The 15,683-nt window shown below is 41.9% G+C and overlaps 1 protein-coding gene across 2 annotated transcripts in view; it reads right to left on the minus strand.

Annotated features, from left to right (window-relative positions):
* Positions 1-8,350: 8,350 nt before the first annotated feature.
* Positions 8,351-15,683, minus strand: part of LOC140497159 (cytochrome P450 2W1-like) — a 40,041-nt gene continuing 32,708 nt past the window's right edge. Inside the window, exons 8-9 of one of the 2 annotated variants that reach the window (XM_072597771.1) lie at positions 13,345-13,486; positions 8,351-8,514 (exon numbers count right to left, since the gene is read on the minus strand). In XM_072597771.1, the coding sequence (XP_072453872.1) occupies positions 8,507-8,514; positions 13,345-13,486 (150 nt within the window). In that variant the 3' untranslated portion in view covers positions 8,351-8,506. Of the gene's footprint in view, positions 8,515-9,967; positions 11,316-13,344; positions 13,487-15,683 lie in introns of those variants that run through there. The other variant, XM_072597770.1, reaches the window with a different exon arrangement.

Genomic DNA, 15,683 nt, shown 5'->3' on the forward strand with positions numbered 1-15,683 from the left:
ATTTCACAAACCAACTCTAGCCTTCCTTTCCAACCTTATTAGACATTGATTGCTCCCTTTCTCATACTCTGAAGTTCAGCCAAGCTGCCCTCCTTGCTGTTTTTTACACACACAACTCCATCTCACATCTCTCTGCCGTTGCCTAAGATATCTCTTATGCTTAGAATGTGCCTCCTCCTCTCCACTTCTTAGAATCCCTAGTTTTCTCCAAAGCTCGGTTCAGGTGTCACCCTCTACATGAAGCCTTCCCTGGTCCCTCCCTGAACTGTTGGTCCTTTCCTCTCCCCACCCCCCACCAAGCTACCTTGACTTTATTTTGTATAAATTTAGTATATACATACGTAATGAGGATAATTGGGAAAGCTCAGATCTGCTGGGAACCATAATTTGCAGTATGCTAGGAAACTGCCTCACCCTGACACCTTCTGGGTGGTGCCTTGCTAACATACATGGGCATGGTCTCCATGCTCCCCTTCCTTGGAGCTGTGTCAAAAATGATTGATGACTGGCAAGAAATTCTGTCTGTTCAGTAGACTTAGAAGGAGAAATGACTTCTGCTTTTGTTATCTCTCACTTTGAAGGGTGTTTCTTGGAACTTATGCAGCCTTGCATTTCCAGGGAGAAGAAGAAAAACATCTCTCTCTCCTCCTTCTCTCCAGAAACAACTAGAGTAGTCCTTTGTGCAAGGCCCTGAGTAAATGTGTTTGCCTGAGACTGGCTGTCAAGCCCCTAGCATCTTCTGCTTCATATTTTGTTTTCTCAGCTCAGGTGACTGAACAGTGATCCAGAGAGGAAAGTTCCCAGTTTGGGTGGCCATCTGGTGAGCTTCAGAGGTCCAGAGTCATCAAGAAGTCCAGCTGTTGGCAGCAAGAGGTACTTCCTGAAATTGGGCCCATTCTCAGAGAAGAGGAGCACCAACTCTAAAATGAGCCATGTATGCCTTACTGACCAGAAATGATAGAGCTTGAGTAAGGCAATCAACAATGGAGATCTGAAGTGAAAGTGGAAAAAAACTTGAACATAGAATAGATTTCTTCCTCTTCAAACTTTCTGTGATTATATACCTATGTTAGCCCCTTGGGATTAGAGATTTGGGACTAAGTTTGGTGATGATACTGCCCCAAATTTATGAGAATAGTTGCACGGGATGCCAGGAGAGGCAAAGGAAAAGCATCTCCTCTAACAATGAAAGACTATTGACTTCTGAGATAGAAGATGGCCCTGAAGTTCCCTTTTTGTAAGGGTAGTGATGTCTGCCGGAGATTTCACTACTCAGACAAGAAATGGTTTTTTCTTAAATCAAGTATTTCCAAAGCCTCATTTCCACAATGTTTGGAATTCAATATCATCAATGGCCTTTCTGGTTCCTGAGCCTGGGGCACTCATTTTTATACTGAATTTGATCCTTCATGGTTCAGATGGTCTGTCTCCTCTGGGGAGGTTTTCCCTGGGTCCACCACTTAAACTGGAGCTGCCCTGACAGCTTTGTAGGCACCAAAGCTCCCTTAGCTTGGAGATGCATGATGCTATCCAGTTACCTCAGCTGGACTGGAGTAGGACCCTGCCTCCCTTGTATTCTATATCCTATAGGTGCAGCAACCAGATCATTGCGTCTGGTTAACATCTAGGTCTTCCACTGGAAAACACAGACACAGACACAGACATACACACACACACGACCACATATTTACTGTCCAATATATGGCATCTTGTTTGCTGGGACAGATTCCTATTGCCCTTTTTGCTACAGTCATCTCTGACCTAGTTGGTAAACTCCAAGATAGATTTTTTTTCCTTAAGAATCATGCCTTAAACCCAAATCACTCTGGTTTTTATTGATTGGCCAACAATAGGTACCAGGCCAAGACCTACTGTTCGGACCCTGATTGGCTCAGAGTGAATGTAAATAACAATTGTTTCTGAGGGTCTTCCCCTCCTCGACTGATTTTTTTTTGGGGGGTACTAGGTGAAAGGCCATTCTTTGCCTCATTTCATACCTAGCCTTAATCACTGAATGAGGCATTGCCTCAGTCAAACTGAGACCTGAGAAAGACCTTAGCTTAAAAAGGCCAAGGTCTCCCATTGCATCTGGGCCCATCTCCAGTCATTCTGATCTATATCTCACCCTGGACCCAGATGGCTCTGGAGGAGAGAGTGAGGCTGGTGACTTTGTACAGCTCTCCCTCACTTAAATCCAACTCTCCTGCATGGCATGGCATCACCTCTCTGATGTGATGGTCCCCTTTGAGAACTGCCTCTCTCTCTCTCTCTCTCTTACACACACACACACACACACACACACACACACACACACACACACTGAGTCTCTCTCTCTTTCTCTTTCCCTCCATCTGTATTTCCCTCATTGCTTTCCCTTCCTCTCTGTCCTTCTGTCTCTCTCTTTCTCTCTGTTTCTGTCTCTTTCCTTTCTTTACCTATAAAGACGTCCATCACTCCATTTGTTCATAAATGACCAATCACAGCAGTTACTACTTGAGGGTTTTTACTGAAAGTGTCACCTCCTTAACTTCATTTTGGTCTTAGTTGACATTAACTTGATCTATATATTCTATTGGTGAAGGAAGCCTTAGAAACTAAATTACTTCCTTAAAGTGAAAGTATAAAACAGAAAGTCCACAAACTAAGAGAGATTCTATTTAGATTAATATTGTTGTTTGTCCTTCATTTCTGAAGAGGATCTACATCACAGAGTGATGTCTTGACTTGTACAGGAATTGGATTTAAGTGAGGCACAGTTGCACAAAGTCCTCAGCCTCACTCTCCCTTCCAGAGTCATCAAAGCCGAGTGGCAGGACAAAAGTCAGGATGACTGGTCATGGTCTGGGATGCAGTGGACCTTGGGGTCTTTGATGTCTGACCACGCTCCAAGCTCTCCACTATGACTGCTTCATGGCTGTTGGAGCAAATTGTTCTCACATTCCACTGGGCAAAGTCTTCAAGATTTCAGTCTGATAGGTGATACTATCTGTTCTCAATATGGAGTGAAAAGCAAGGGAGAAATTCAGCTGAGAGAGATTATGAAGAAGTAGGATCGAGACCAGGTTCTAGAGGGAATTTCTGGTTTTTTTAATAGGAGTGAATTCCCCAAATATCAAGCTCATCAATATTCAAATATAATTTCAAAAATACTATTTCATCACTGGATGGATCATTGTAGGAAAGGATGGAGAACATATCCAGAACTAATTATGTTTAAAAACAAAAGGCAGAAGTAAAATATTTTTAAAAACATATCTCAAAGCTAAATTTAAATTATCTGGGACCTCTCTGAAAAATCAAATGCTGAAAATTCTGAATTTCCTGTCGAGACTTAAGGAAATCTAAGGAAACAGGTTTCAGATTTCAGTGCAGGGGCTCCTTTGTCCATCTCACAGACACAAACTGACCTGTGCCCAGGACCCAAAGGGAGTCAGATGACAAGCCTAAGCAATAACACAGCTGGAATCAAAAGCTCCCTAAACTGTAGTTCTTTTGGATTCCTTCTGGGTTAGGCTCTGGCGCTGACTGGCTACATGACCCAGAACAAGTCATTTCACCCCAGAGACTTAGTTTCCTCATCTGCAGAATATAACAACCCTGTGAGAGAAATAGTGTAGGTATTATTATTCTTGTTATAAAGAGTCTGTACAGATCTGTGTAAAATTTTTTGATCCTCCCTTCATACCAGAGAAGAAGTCTGAATTTTTTCTTCTTTTGTAGGGTGTTTAGAGTACCTTATTGTAAAATTTGGGTTAAGTTTTGGTGATAGGCTCTGGGTCATTTGCTAGCCTTCACATGTCATCTGTGACTTCTACAGGACTCTCTCCAAATTCCCTTTTCATTTCTTATGTCAACATACTATATATAGAAACACCAATGGAGAAAGTTGAAATGTGGAAGGGATAACTGTACTTTGTAATTCTTAAAGCAAGCTAGGCAATTAGGTGATGGAATAGAGTGCTGGGCCTGGAGTCAGAAAGACTCATCTTCCTGAGTTCAAATCTGGCCTCAGACACTTATTAGCTGTGTGAACCCAGAAAAGTCACTTAACCACTGTTTGCCTCAGTTTTCTGACTTATGAAATGGGGATCCCAGTGTTGTTGTGAGGATCAAATGAGACAATTATTATAAAGTACTTAGCACAATACCTGGTACATAGTAGGCATTATATAAATGTTATTTGTTATTTTTATCAGGGTTCCATGAGATCTCGTGTGCCACAGAGGGACACTGGCACTATCCTTACCACAGCATCAGGGATTTGGGGACTGTATGGGTAAGATAAAAGTTGAATATTAGATAATAGGAATTCACTATATGCCAGTCAGTATGTATACACTATAAGGGCCATTCTGGAACCTAGAGATAGTGTTGTTATACAAAACTTTTCTTACAATGGCGGTCATCATATTGCATCCCCTAGTTTAATTTTTTTTTTAACATGTTGATGACTTTCCTTTTTATGCCTCTTTAACTTCCCAATAACTCTTCTCCCACATAGAGCTCTCCCTGTGACAAAGAAAATTAGTTAAACAAAATAAACTTTTGCAGTTCTACACTTGACATTGTAGGCAGAATTCAGGAGAAAAGCAGGGTCACTGCTTTTCAAACCCAGTATTCCTATATTATTACATTAAGTAATATTTCAGGAATATTGTGTGATTAAATCCATCTCCCCCTCTTAAAAGAGTATGTAAATATTAAAAATCAAATTGCAAGTCCTATACAAAGCCTAGAACGACCACTCTACTAAGTGACAAGCTTTAGAACGCTGGGCACAGTGACCATAAGGAGTTCCCATTAGTTCCCATTAAAGACGATGTGAAGGTAAGTGATACCTCAGAATAAAATGGATACTGAGTTTTCCTATAACTATTGAATCTTCAATAACAGCACCAGGTGGTGCAATGGATAGAGTACTAGACCTAGAGTCAGGAAGACCTGGGTTCAAATCTAGTGTCAGATCCTTACCAGTTGTGTGACCTTGGGCAAGTCACTTAACCTCTGTCTGCCTCATTTTCCTCAACTGTAAAATGGATAGCATCTGCCTCCCAGTATTGTTGTAAGGATCAGATGAGATATTTGTAAAGCACTTAGCACAGTGCCTGTCACATAGTAGGCACTTAACAGATGCTTGTTTCCTTAATTTTCTTTTATATTAAGAACTTTGGCAAATAGAGAGATTCTCTCTAAAAAGACCCTCAGCCACTATGAGGCATATACCCCCAAGAAAGTCAAGGTCAGAAAGTTACCATATGCTGCAAAATATTTGTAGCAACACATTTTGTGGTAGTAAAAACAAGGAAGATGCCCACCATGGTGGGAGGGGGCCCAAGGGCATGGAAGGATGCATATATTTGCTGAAGGCTTTGTCCGTTTGGCTTATTTATTTTGCTTTGTTACAAGGGAGGGTCAGTGATGGGAGGAGGTTTAACCAGGAAATGGCAGTAGTGTTAAAGAAAAACCAGGCATCAACAAAAGTTAAATTTAAAACCAAACTAACCTGTTTTAATAAATAAAGTAAAATGGAGACAGTAAATCCTAACTTATTCACAAGCAACTCTTGCCAAATTCTTTAGGACTAAGCAGCTCCTCTGTCACATACATGGTTTCAGTGTGTTTCAGAACATAAAGATGGCTGGCCACCCCAGTTCTTTCTATAAGGTAAAAATCCCTAAAATGAATAAAGTCAAAACTTGGGGGGAAGGGGGACAGATAGAGCAATATCAATAATGAATACCAATATAAAAATATTAAATACTCACAAATGGAATAATTAGTCATTCAAAAAAATAGTCATCACAACCAAACAGGTATGGAGCTGGAGTGCAAAGATGATTTACTATCAGAAAGATAATTTAATCAGTCATATAAACAAGAGAAAAAAGTAGGACTCATGATCTGATTAGGTGCATTTTTCTGATCAAGTACAACCTTAGATAAAAGAGGTATTCATTTATGTTAAAAATATGGGAATAAGATCATTACTTAACATACCTTTTTCAAAAAGTATATATTTGACACTCTAAGCTGATTGGCTGGTTGTCCTTTATTCTCAGAGCACCAAGATGACCTCACTATGTTGGGTTCAAGGTATAGTGTGTCTGACTGGCTGATCAGACCAATACAAGCTTGGAAGGCGCTACCACAGTTCAGGCATAAATCATCCACATGACCATTTAGAGTGGAGATATCTCTAAATTTTCCCATCTCACATTTCTTTTGAGCTACTACAATTCTGCTTCACTCATAGAACACTACACCTTTTCTGATGCAGTTAAAACACGCTGGGAGGTCCTCTGCCAGTATCTCTCATCTAATATTGTATGCGAAGGAGACATGAAAAGCATTCCCTTTAAAAACAACAGGGGTGTCCATTCTAGGCATTATTGTTTGAGAATGTTTAGAAATCTTAGCAACAGCACTAAGGTATGCATGAAAAAAGAAATTGCAGTAAGCATTGGAAATGAAGAAGTTAAAATACTTCTGTTTGCGGATGAAGGGATGATACACTTAGAAAACCTAAGACAATTGACAAAATCATTAGTGTGTGTAATAAATTGCTTTAGTAAAGTGGTAGGATATGAGATAAGCTCACATATATCATCTGTACCATTGGGAATCTAAGAAAACAGATGCAGAAGTACCATTTAAAATTAGAGCAAAATACATCTTATATTTAGGGATCAAGATATTCAAGGGGCAGAAAGCTATCTGGACCCCAAATAGTGAGAGTTCCTTTAATTTATAACAAAAACAGGAAACAAACTATGTCCAATGATTTGGGGAATAGCTAAATAAGTTATGGTATGAAATTGCAATGGAATATTATGGTGCCATTAAAAAAATGTCAAATCTTTGTGGCCTTGAAACAAGACACTCCATCTCTGGACTCTGGGGCACTGGCTGTTTCCCATGCCATGAATGTTCTCTGACCTCATCTCTGCCTCCTGCCTTCCCACAAGTCCCAACTAAAACCCCACCTTCTACAGAAGCCTTTGCCAATCCTTAATTCTAATACCTTCCCTCTGAGACTATCTCCGGTTTATCCTGTATACTGCTTATTTGTACATCATAATTGTTTGAATATTGTCTCCTCTTTGAGAACACGGAATGTCTTTTTTATTTTCTTTGTATTTCTAGACCTTAGCCCAATGTCTGGCACATAGTAGGGGCTTAATAAATAATTATTCACTGTCCAACAATCAGGAAATTTGGAAAGACTTTGCAAAAGTAAAGCAAATCAAAATCCACCGAATCAGAACTATGGGCACAGTGACTACAGTTGTGTTAGAAGAAATTAAGCCAAAAGTACTGGTTTCTTTCAGGCAGCTAGGTGGTGCAGTGGGTAGAGTGTTGGGCCTGAAATCAGGAAGACTTATCTGCCAGAATCCAAAGATGGCCTCAGACACTGACTAGCTGTGTGACCTTGGGCAAGTCACTTAACCCTGTTTGCTTCAGTTTCCTCATCTGTAAAATGATCTGGAGAAGAAAATAGCAAACCAGTCCAGTGTCTTTGCCAAGAAAACTCCAAATGGGGTCACAAAGAATGGGATACAACTGAAATGACACAACAACATCAACATTGGCACTTCAGAGGTCTTCAAAAGGGATGCCTGGCACATGCGTTCTTTGTTGTTTGCTAACTCACTGGTCTCGATTTTGTTATATCCTAAGGATTTTGTTTAAGATTTTATTTCTTATTCTATACGTTTATTTGTCTTTGTTGTTGATTTTTATGTTTCGGTGGTGTACAATTTTTAAAGATAGTCTTTGATCTTTTCTGCAGCGTATTTGTTAGCATTGTTTGAATTGTTCCTTTGCCTTTTATCATCCCCACCACCACCATCATCATCATCATCCTCTCTTCCTCTTCTTCCTCCTTCTTCTCATTGTAATACTTTTTAAGGATATTAGCTTCATTAAAGTAAAGCTAATGTCATTTTTCATCTTCTTGGCCATCTCCACACCATTCTGCCTGCAATCTGCCCATCATCCTCACCTCTCTGCCATTGGAATCTTGGACTCAGTTTCTGGGGTGATGGGCTCTGATAAGTGTGTTGTCTTGCTGGACCAGGCTCCACACCCACTTCTCAGCCACCATTTCCACGTCCTGTCCCTTATATGTTGCCTTACCCCACTAGAATATAAGCTTGAGGGTGGCTAGAGATTTGTTTACTTCTACTTGGATCCCCACCATTTAGCACAATGCCTGGGCTAATAATAAATATTGTACTATCCATCTGTCTACACAGCCATCATCTATCTTCTATTTCTCTGTCTATTCCTCTATCTCTCTGTCTGTCTATCCTTATTCATCCCCAGGACCAGTATAGTGCACTGTATATAGTAGGAGTTTAAATTGTTTTTTATTTTACATTTTAAAAAATTTAGTTGAGAATTTTGAAGCCAGGATAAATGGTTTCCAGGATCAGCTTTCATATAGATGAGCAGACAGTCATTTTTAGTTGGTAGGACTTCAGGCATGACCAGGTCTCCCTCTCCTTTACCTTACTGGCAAATATAATAAACAAGAGAAAATAGAATTTGTGGTCACATCAGATGCAGATTTTTCTCAACATTTGTTTTTGTTTGAAAACTGGAGTAGTAGGTTCTTTCCTTAGCATGATATAAAGAATATTTTTTATAACCACTGGCTAACATCTTATATAATAAAGGAAATGTGAAAAGTATTTCCATTAAAAAATAGGGATTGCCAGGCCTAGAGGCCTGAGGGCTACCCGAGTCTTCCCTTACCTCTATCGGAGGTCTTCGGCTGGCCAAACCGGATGCTTGTATGAGAGAAAGGACGTTCCAGAGTCGAACAAGGGTTGAGCTTTATTTCAGGGTCTAGTTACAAGTGCAGGGGAATTCTTCCTTAGGAGGGAGAGAGAAAGATCTCCCAAGGAGGCAAAGATCTTACAATAAGAGATTGGAAGTAGAAGTATAAGTGGGGAGAGAGGGGGAGGGGAGAGAGGAGAGAGGAAAAGCGGAGCCTTGTGTCCTCACACGTGGCCCCTCCGCCCAAGAGCGCTTTCAGGCTTTCCTGATCCTACTTAAGCTCTCCAGCCGTATAGTTTGCATCTGAATACCGTGCTGTTAGATAACAATAGTGTGCCCAGATCCGGGACAATCCCTAGGGCGGGGAGAGCTCTCTCCCATCACTTCTCTCATGGGAAGAGGCGGAAATACACGAGATAGCTCGGTTCACCTCGATTCCCAGTCGTTTTCCTGGGGGGCCTCATGAGAACTCTAAGATTTAGAAGTTCCCACCTTTACCCGCCCGAGACTGTCCACATGGAATTGAGCTTCCATCCCCAGCATCTCCCCCTTTTTGTTTTGCGCAGCGCGCACATGGCTCTAGAGCAAACAGTGGCTGGAGGCTGAGTGGATTAGGAAGGCCTTTAGCATATGAGTACCCCACAACAAGACTTCATTTACACAGAAATCTGCAGCTAGCACAACTGACAAAGAGAGGCATCAGACAAAACAAAGATGAAGCTAAATGGCTGAGTTACAACAAGAGAAAGGGCAATCACTAATTCCAAAGCATATTCTAAGAGAAGCAGCTAGTGCTGGCGCCTTACGCATCGCCACCCCCTCAATCATGCAAATGGTGGTCACCCCTTCCCCCCCAATGTCCTCGGTTTGTGATATCAAAGTCCTCCTTCAGCCGCTGGAAAGAGATGCCTAGATGGAGTGGTCAGCAATGTTGGGATGAGTGCTGCTTCCTCTCTGGGCAGCAGGGTTAAAGCTGTCATCAGCAGACTCAGGTGGTGCATGATCCTTCTCCGGGGTCTCCGGGCTCTCCGGGGTCTCCGGGCTCTCCGGGGTCTCCGCCTCCTGCGTCTCCATTGTCTCCGACACCGGTTTCCACCTACGGATCCTTCTAATGGGAATCCACGCATTCCCTTTTCCTGTGGAGACACAAACATACCCTGGACCCCATATCAGTATCTTATACGGACCTTTCCATTTCCCTGAGGCCATATCCTTTACCATGGCCCATGTGTCCTTATTTCCAGCCTGGGTATTACTTTCCTTGCGGAGTTGTCGTGGAATCGTCACAAAATGTCTCATAGCTGGAGTAGTATGTGAGTTTTTTGAGACAGCTGTATCAAGCTCTGATTGTATTAGGCAATCTCTTAATCTCCCCCTTTTTTGTTTAGCGAGAATCACCTTTAAGGTGAAATTGATAAGGCTGCATACTGGCTGTTTATTTTGGTATAGCTGCTGCCAGGTGCTCACAAATGCTTGATTAACATCTGTAAGGAACCTGAATTTCCCGGATTTTTTCTTTATAACAAACACAGGAGCATTCCAGGGTGACTGTGATGGCTCTATATTTCCTTTTTCTAATTGCTCCTTAACCAATAGTTGTAGTGCCTGGAGTTTTTCTGGAGTCAGGGGCCATTGCTCCACCCAAATCGGGGTGTCTGACTTCCAATTCAAGGGTGGGGAGAGCTCTCTCCCATCACGTCTCTCACGGGAAGAGGCGGAAATACACGAGATAGCTCGGTTCACCTCGATTCCCAGTCGTTTTCCTGGGGGGCCTCGTGAGAACTCTAAGATTTAGAAGTTCCCACCTTTACCCGCCCGAGACTGTCCACATGGAATTGAGCTTCCATCCCCAGCAAGGGATGTCCATTCTTGCCTCTACTGTTTGCTGTAACTGTAGAAATTTTAACAATAGAGATAATGTGCCCCACCCCACTTCATTTCAAACTGGTTATTAATGCACTGAATGTCACCATTTTGGCTTCACTAGCATAATCTAAGACCTTGTTTTAAAATCCAAATTTCCCCATAAGGGAAGGAGCAATTTTTATTTTAAAATTTTAATTTTAAACTGTTAGGGATTAACGTAAATTAGTTTCATCTCCTTAGGAGGTTTTGATAGGGATAAAGGTAGAAATCACAAGGGCATTGGGGTAGCTAGGTATAGGTCAGGGTGGTGAAAAAAATGTTACTACCAAGGGGAGCAGAGGCCCCAGAACAGAGAGGTTGAGGCTGCCAAAGGCATGTTTGGTCCTTCTCACGGGAGATGCTTGTGGGGGCAAGGGAGGATGTTTGTATCTCTTGGTGTCTGCCATTTAATCAGAGGCATTCATTCCCACAATGGCCTGGAATTGTCCTTGGCACTGCACACACAGACTGGGGCTGAGGTCTCATCGTGAAGGTGACCTCAGGGGTGATGTCCAGGTCAGACTCTTTGATGCCTGGGGGCGGGTGGAAAGTGAATCTCTGAAGCAAGGTCACAAAGAATAGGAACATCTCCATCCTGGCTAGATGCTTTCCTAGACAAACTCGGCGGCCTACAAAATAACAAGAAAACCTCAGGCTTGGGGTCCGACTGCACTCAGGATGAGTAGACAAGTGTCTTGGGAGAGGGAGGGTGTGATTTCACAGGTGTGGAAAGCTTCCCTTGCCCCTTCCCAGCCATCTCAGCCCTAGCATTCTCCAGTGTGTGAGATCACAGCTTTAGGGTAGGGGGATCATAGCTTTGCCCCTGGGTACCAACTTCCGGAATCTCTATCTACCAATCTCATACCCAGATGACAACTCCTTCTCCTTTACTCAACCCAAACCCACTACTGCCAGGGTCGCCTTGCTGGAATCCCTCTTCCAGAACCTACCTTCTCCCCTAGTTCTATGTCCCTTCTTCCAGAGGGTCTACGGTCTGGGCCCTGGAGGTGTGGGCTATGCTGACAAATGGGTCTCCTCCTTCACTTCTAGAATTACTGCCCCAGGGGCATACTATCTTCTGTGCTGCCCACTTGCCCCCTTTCCTCCCCACCCACACCCCCAAATTTTCCCTGGATATAAGGATTTATTATAACTCTATCTGAAATCCCTACCACTAGGCTGAGGATGTTTTCCAAATAAACACACTGGTAGAGGGAGAGGAAGCAAAGACCATAGAGGAATGATCATCTAACTCACAGTCTTGAGACCCAGGTGCTAAAGGAACAAGTCATTTCCCCTCCTGGGTCACAACCTTCTCATGAGGCAACTGGATAAGGAACTGGGCCTGGGGTCCGCAAGACCTGAGTTCAAATCTGGCCTCAGACACTTCTTAGCTTTGTGACCCTGGACAAGTCACTTAACCCTGTTTGCCTCAGTTCCCTCATCTGTAAAATGAGCTGGAGAAGAAAATGGCAAACCACCCCAGGATCTTTGCCAAGAAAACCCCAAATGGGGTCATGAATTGAACAAATAAATAGGAGTAATAAGCACACTTACCTCAAAGGACGTTGTTGTGAGAATCAAATGAGATCATACTTGGCGGGGTTTTTTTAAGTGCTTAGTACAGCGGCACACAGTAGGTGCTATAATGTTTATTCACTTCCCCTTCCTCCTACCCCAGTTGGTGAAATAATGATGATCTCTATGACCCCTGTTAACTTTTTTTATTTCTCTGGGAGAAGGGAGAGGGTAGTATAATTGATTGTCCACTGCACTTTGACACAAATTAATTGATCAGATTAGTCATTTCAGTCAAATATGAGAGAATAGAGGGATTGGGCCTGGGTCAGGTCAGTCGGAAGACAGGTGAAGGTCAGAGTTTGGTATAGTTGGAACAGTGGGTGGACTTAGAAATGTGAGCATCGGGGAGATGGGGGGGTCTAGGGATTGGGGAGATGGGTTCTAAAACAGGGGGGAGATCCTGAACAGGGGAGGAAGAGGAAAGAATTCAAAATAAACTTGACCTATTATTTTACAATTCTGCCAACTTAAGATTCTGATCAGTTCCAGTACTGCTTCTTCCAAGGAGGCTCCCCTGATTCCCCAGATTTTCTTGTGCCTCTATACATGACACCTTCCTCTAGCTTCCCAGAATTTAAGTGTTTCTTTGAGCTGCTTGTATCTTCAGCATCTTCTAGCCACGTGCTTTGCTATTATGTAGGCACATAATTTTTTTTTTATTTATTTGAATTTTACTTATTGAATGGCAGTAATTTATTTTAGTGGGAAATAAGCTTACCTGGAAGTCTGAAGACCTGAGTTCTACTCTTGACTCTACTGCTAGCTGTCTGTGCATACTTAGACTTCCTACATTTCTCTGTGCCTCCGTTTCTTCATTCATAAAATGGGACATCTGACTTCTTATATTATAAGGATAGTGTGAAAAGAGAGGAGTTCAGGTTCATCTGGTGCAAGCCCTTCATTTTATAGGAGAGGAAACTGGGGCCCAGAGAGGAAAAGGACTTTGTCTGTAGAGTTAGCAGCAGTCAATGTGAGATTCAAACCCAAAGTTTTCATTCTAAAACCAGCATTCTATAGTATACAGAAATGTATTGAAAAGCATAGGTGACCCGGAAAAATGTGAATTGTGATCCTTACCGATGGAAAAGGGAAGGAAAGCTGCCTTTTTCACAAAGTTCCCATCGGCGTCCAAGAAATGACTAGGGTTGAACTCATTTGGGGTCTCCCACTGCGTCTTATCAAGGAGCACAGAAGTGAGCAGAGGAATCACGGGGGTGCCCTAGAAGAGAGGTGGGGATGGGATGCATGGGTGAAGAAAACATTTTGAATTTAATGATCTACTTACACATCAATAATAATTTTAGTAATAGCTAGCATTTATTTTTTTTAATTATTTTTTAATGTTTAACAATCACTGCCATACAATTGAGATTTTATCCCCCCCACACCTACCCCCCACTACCCCCCTCCCTCCCCACGACTGCATACAATTCTGTATAGGTTCTACATATACTTTCCTATTGAGTACATTTTCACTATAGTCATGCTATGTAGTCGGACTAAAATAATGGAAGAAATCATATAACAAATCAAAACATGATACACAAAAACATACACACACACAAACATGATCTGCTACATTCTGCGAATGACTTCCATATTTCTTTCTCTGAGTGTGGAAGGCATTTTGCCTTAGAGAACCACCATTGGGATTTTATTTTTTTTTAAGAAGTTCTTGCGTTATTACAAAATTCCAAGCCTACCGAAAAAACTCTTGCACACTGTGGTCATTGCTGTAATAGCTAGCATTTATATGTCACTTTAAGGTTTGCAAAGTGCTCTGTAGGGTACAGGGGCTGGAGTCAGGAACAGTCACCTTCCCAAGTTCAAATCTGACCTCAGACATTTGCTAGCTGTGTGACCCTGGGCAAGTCACTTCATTCTGTTTGCCTCAGTTCCACATCTGTAAAACGTACTACAGAATAAAATGGCAAACCACTCCATTATCTTTGCCAAGAAAACCCCAAAGTGGGTCCCAGGGAGTCAGATGCAACTGAAAAAGACTAACAATAACTACTGCTACAAATATTGTCTTATATGATTCTCATGACAACCTTGGAAGGATGGTGCTCTGATGATCCTATTATAGATAAACAAACTGAGGCAGACAGGTTTTAAGTGACTTGTCTCACACTGGCACAGCTAGTAAGTGTTTAAAACTGAATTTGAACATAATTCTTCTTCACTCCAGGTCCAGTGCTCTACGCACAATGTCATCTAACTGCCTCAAGCAATAAAAATAGCGTCAGACTGAAAGTTGCAGAGAAGGTACCAATCTTCATGGGTAGAGAAAGTTCCTCCATAGTAACTCCTCACACCAATAAAATCCTTGGCCCCCAACAAAGGCAGCTGTAAAACATTTTCATATTAGTCATTTTGTACAAGAAGGAAAGAACAAAAAAAGAAAGAGGAAGGAAGGAAGGAAGGAAGGAAGGAAGGAAGGGAGGGAGGGAGGGAGGGAGGGAGGAAGGAAGGAAGGAAGGAAGGAAGGAAGGAAGGAAGGAAGGAAGGAAGGAAAGATATTTCAGTCTCCAGGCAACATCAGTTCTTCCTCTGGAGGTGGATAGAATTTTTCGGCATACATCTTTGGGCTTTCCTTGCATTGCTGAGAATAGAATGTGGGTCTAAGTCATTCACAATTCTTTATCAGATGATATAGCTGTTCCTGCATATATTGGTCTCCTGCTTCTGCTCACTTCACTCTGCATCAGTTTGGGTAAGTCTTCCCAAGTTTTTCTGAAATCATCCTGCTTGTCATTTCCACCACAATCATGTACCATAATCATTGTTCAGCCATTGTATGGATGTATTTTTTTTTTTACCTTGTGTCCTCCAGCAGAATATAAACTTCTTGAGGGCAGGGACAATTTTTCATTTTGTCTTTGTGTCCCCAGCTCCTAGCGCAGTGGCCCACAGATAAAAAGACATTTAATAAATATTTGCTTAATTACCATTAATTAATCATGATGCTTACTAATCAAATAATTATGAATAAACATGATGATTAATTATCATAATTAATTAATTAATCAATTAAACTGACTCTTCTCCCCTCTCATTACCCACTTTCATTAATGACATTAGTGCAAGAACTAGAGTCACCTGGGGCAAGTCATGTAGCCTCAGGTTGCTTCATTTTCAATAGCACCAACCTCCAAGAATTGTTGTAAGGATAATGTTTGTAAAATATTTTGCAAATCTTCATGTGCTATATAAATGCCAGTTATTGTCACTCAAAGCCTGCCTATCTTCTTATGACTCCTCACAGTCTCAAAAATGACCTCTCTGTGAAATAAATGCTTCAAGAGCATAGGATCATAGATTCAAGGCTGGAAGTGGCATCTAGTCCAAACCCATTATTTCAGAGGAAACTGAAACCTAGAGAAAGGAAGCCATTTTCCCAAAACCAGGTGGGG

The sequence above is a fragment of the Notamacropus eugenii genome, chromosome 3 (assembly GCF_028372415.1).
Source record: "Notamacropus eugenii isolate mMacEug1 chromosome 3, mMacEug1.pri_v2, whole genome shotgun sequence".
Taxonomy (NCBI): domain Eukaryota; kingdom Metazoa; phylum Chordata; class Mammalia; order Diprotodontia; family Macropodidae; genus Notamacropus; species Notamacropus eugenii.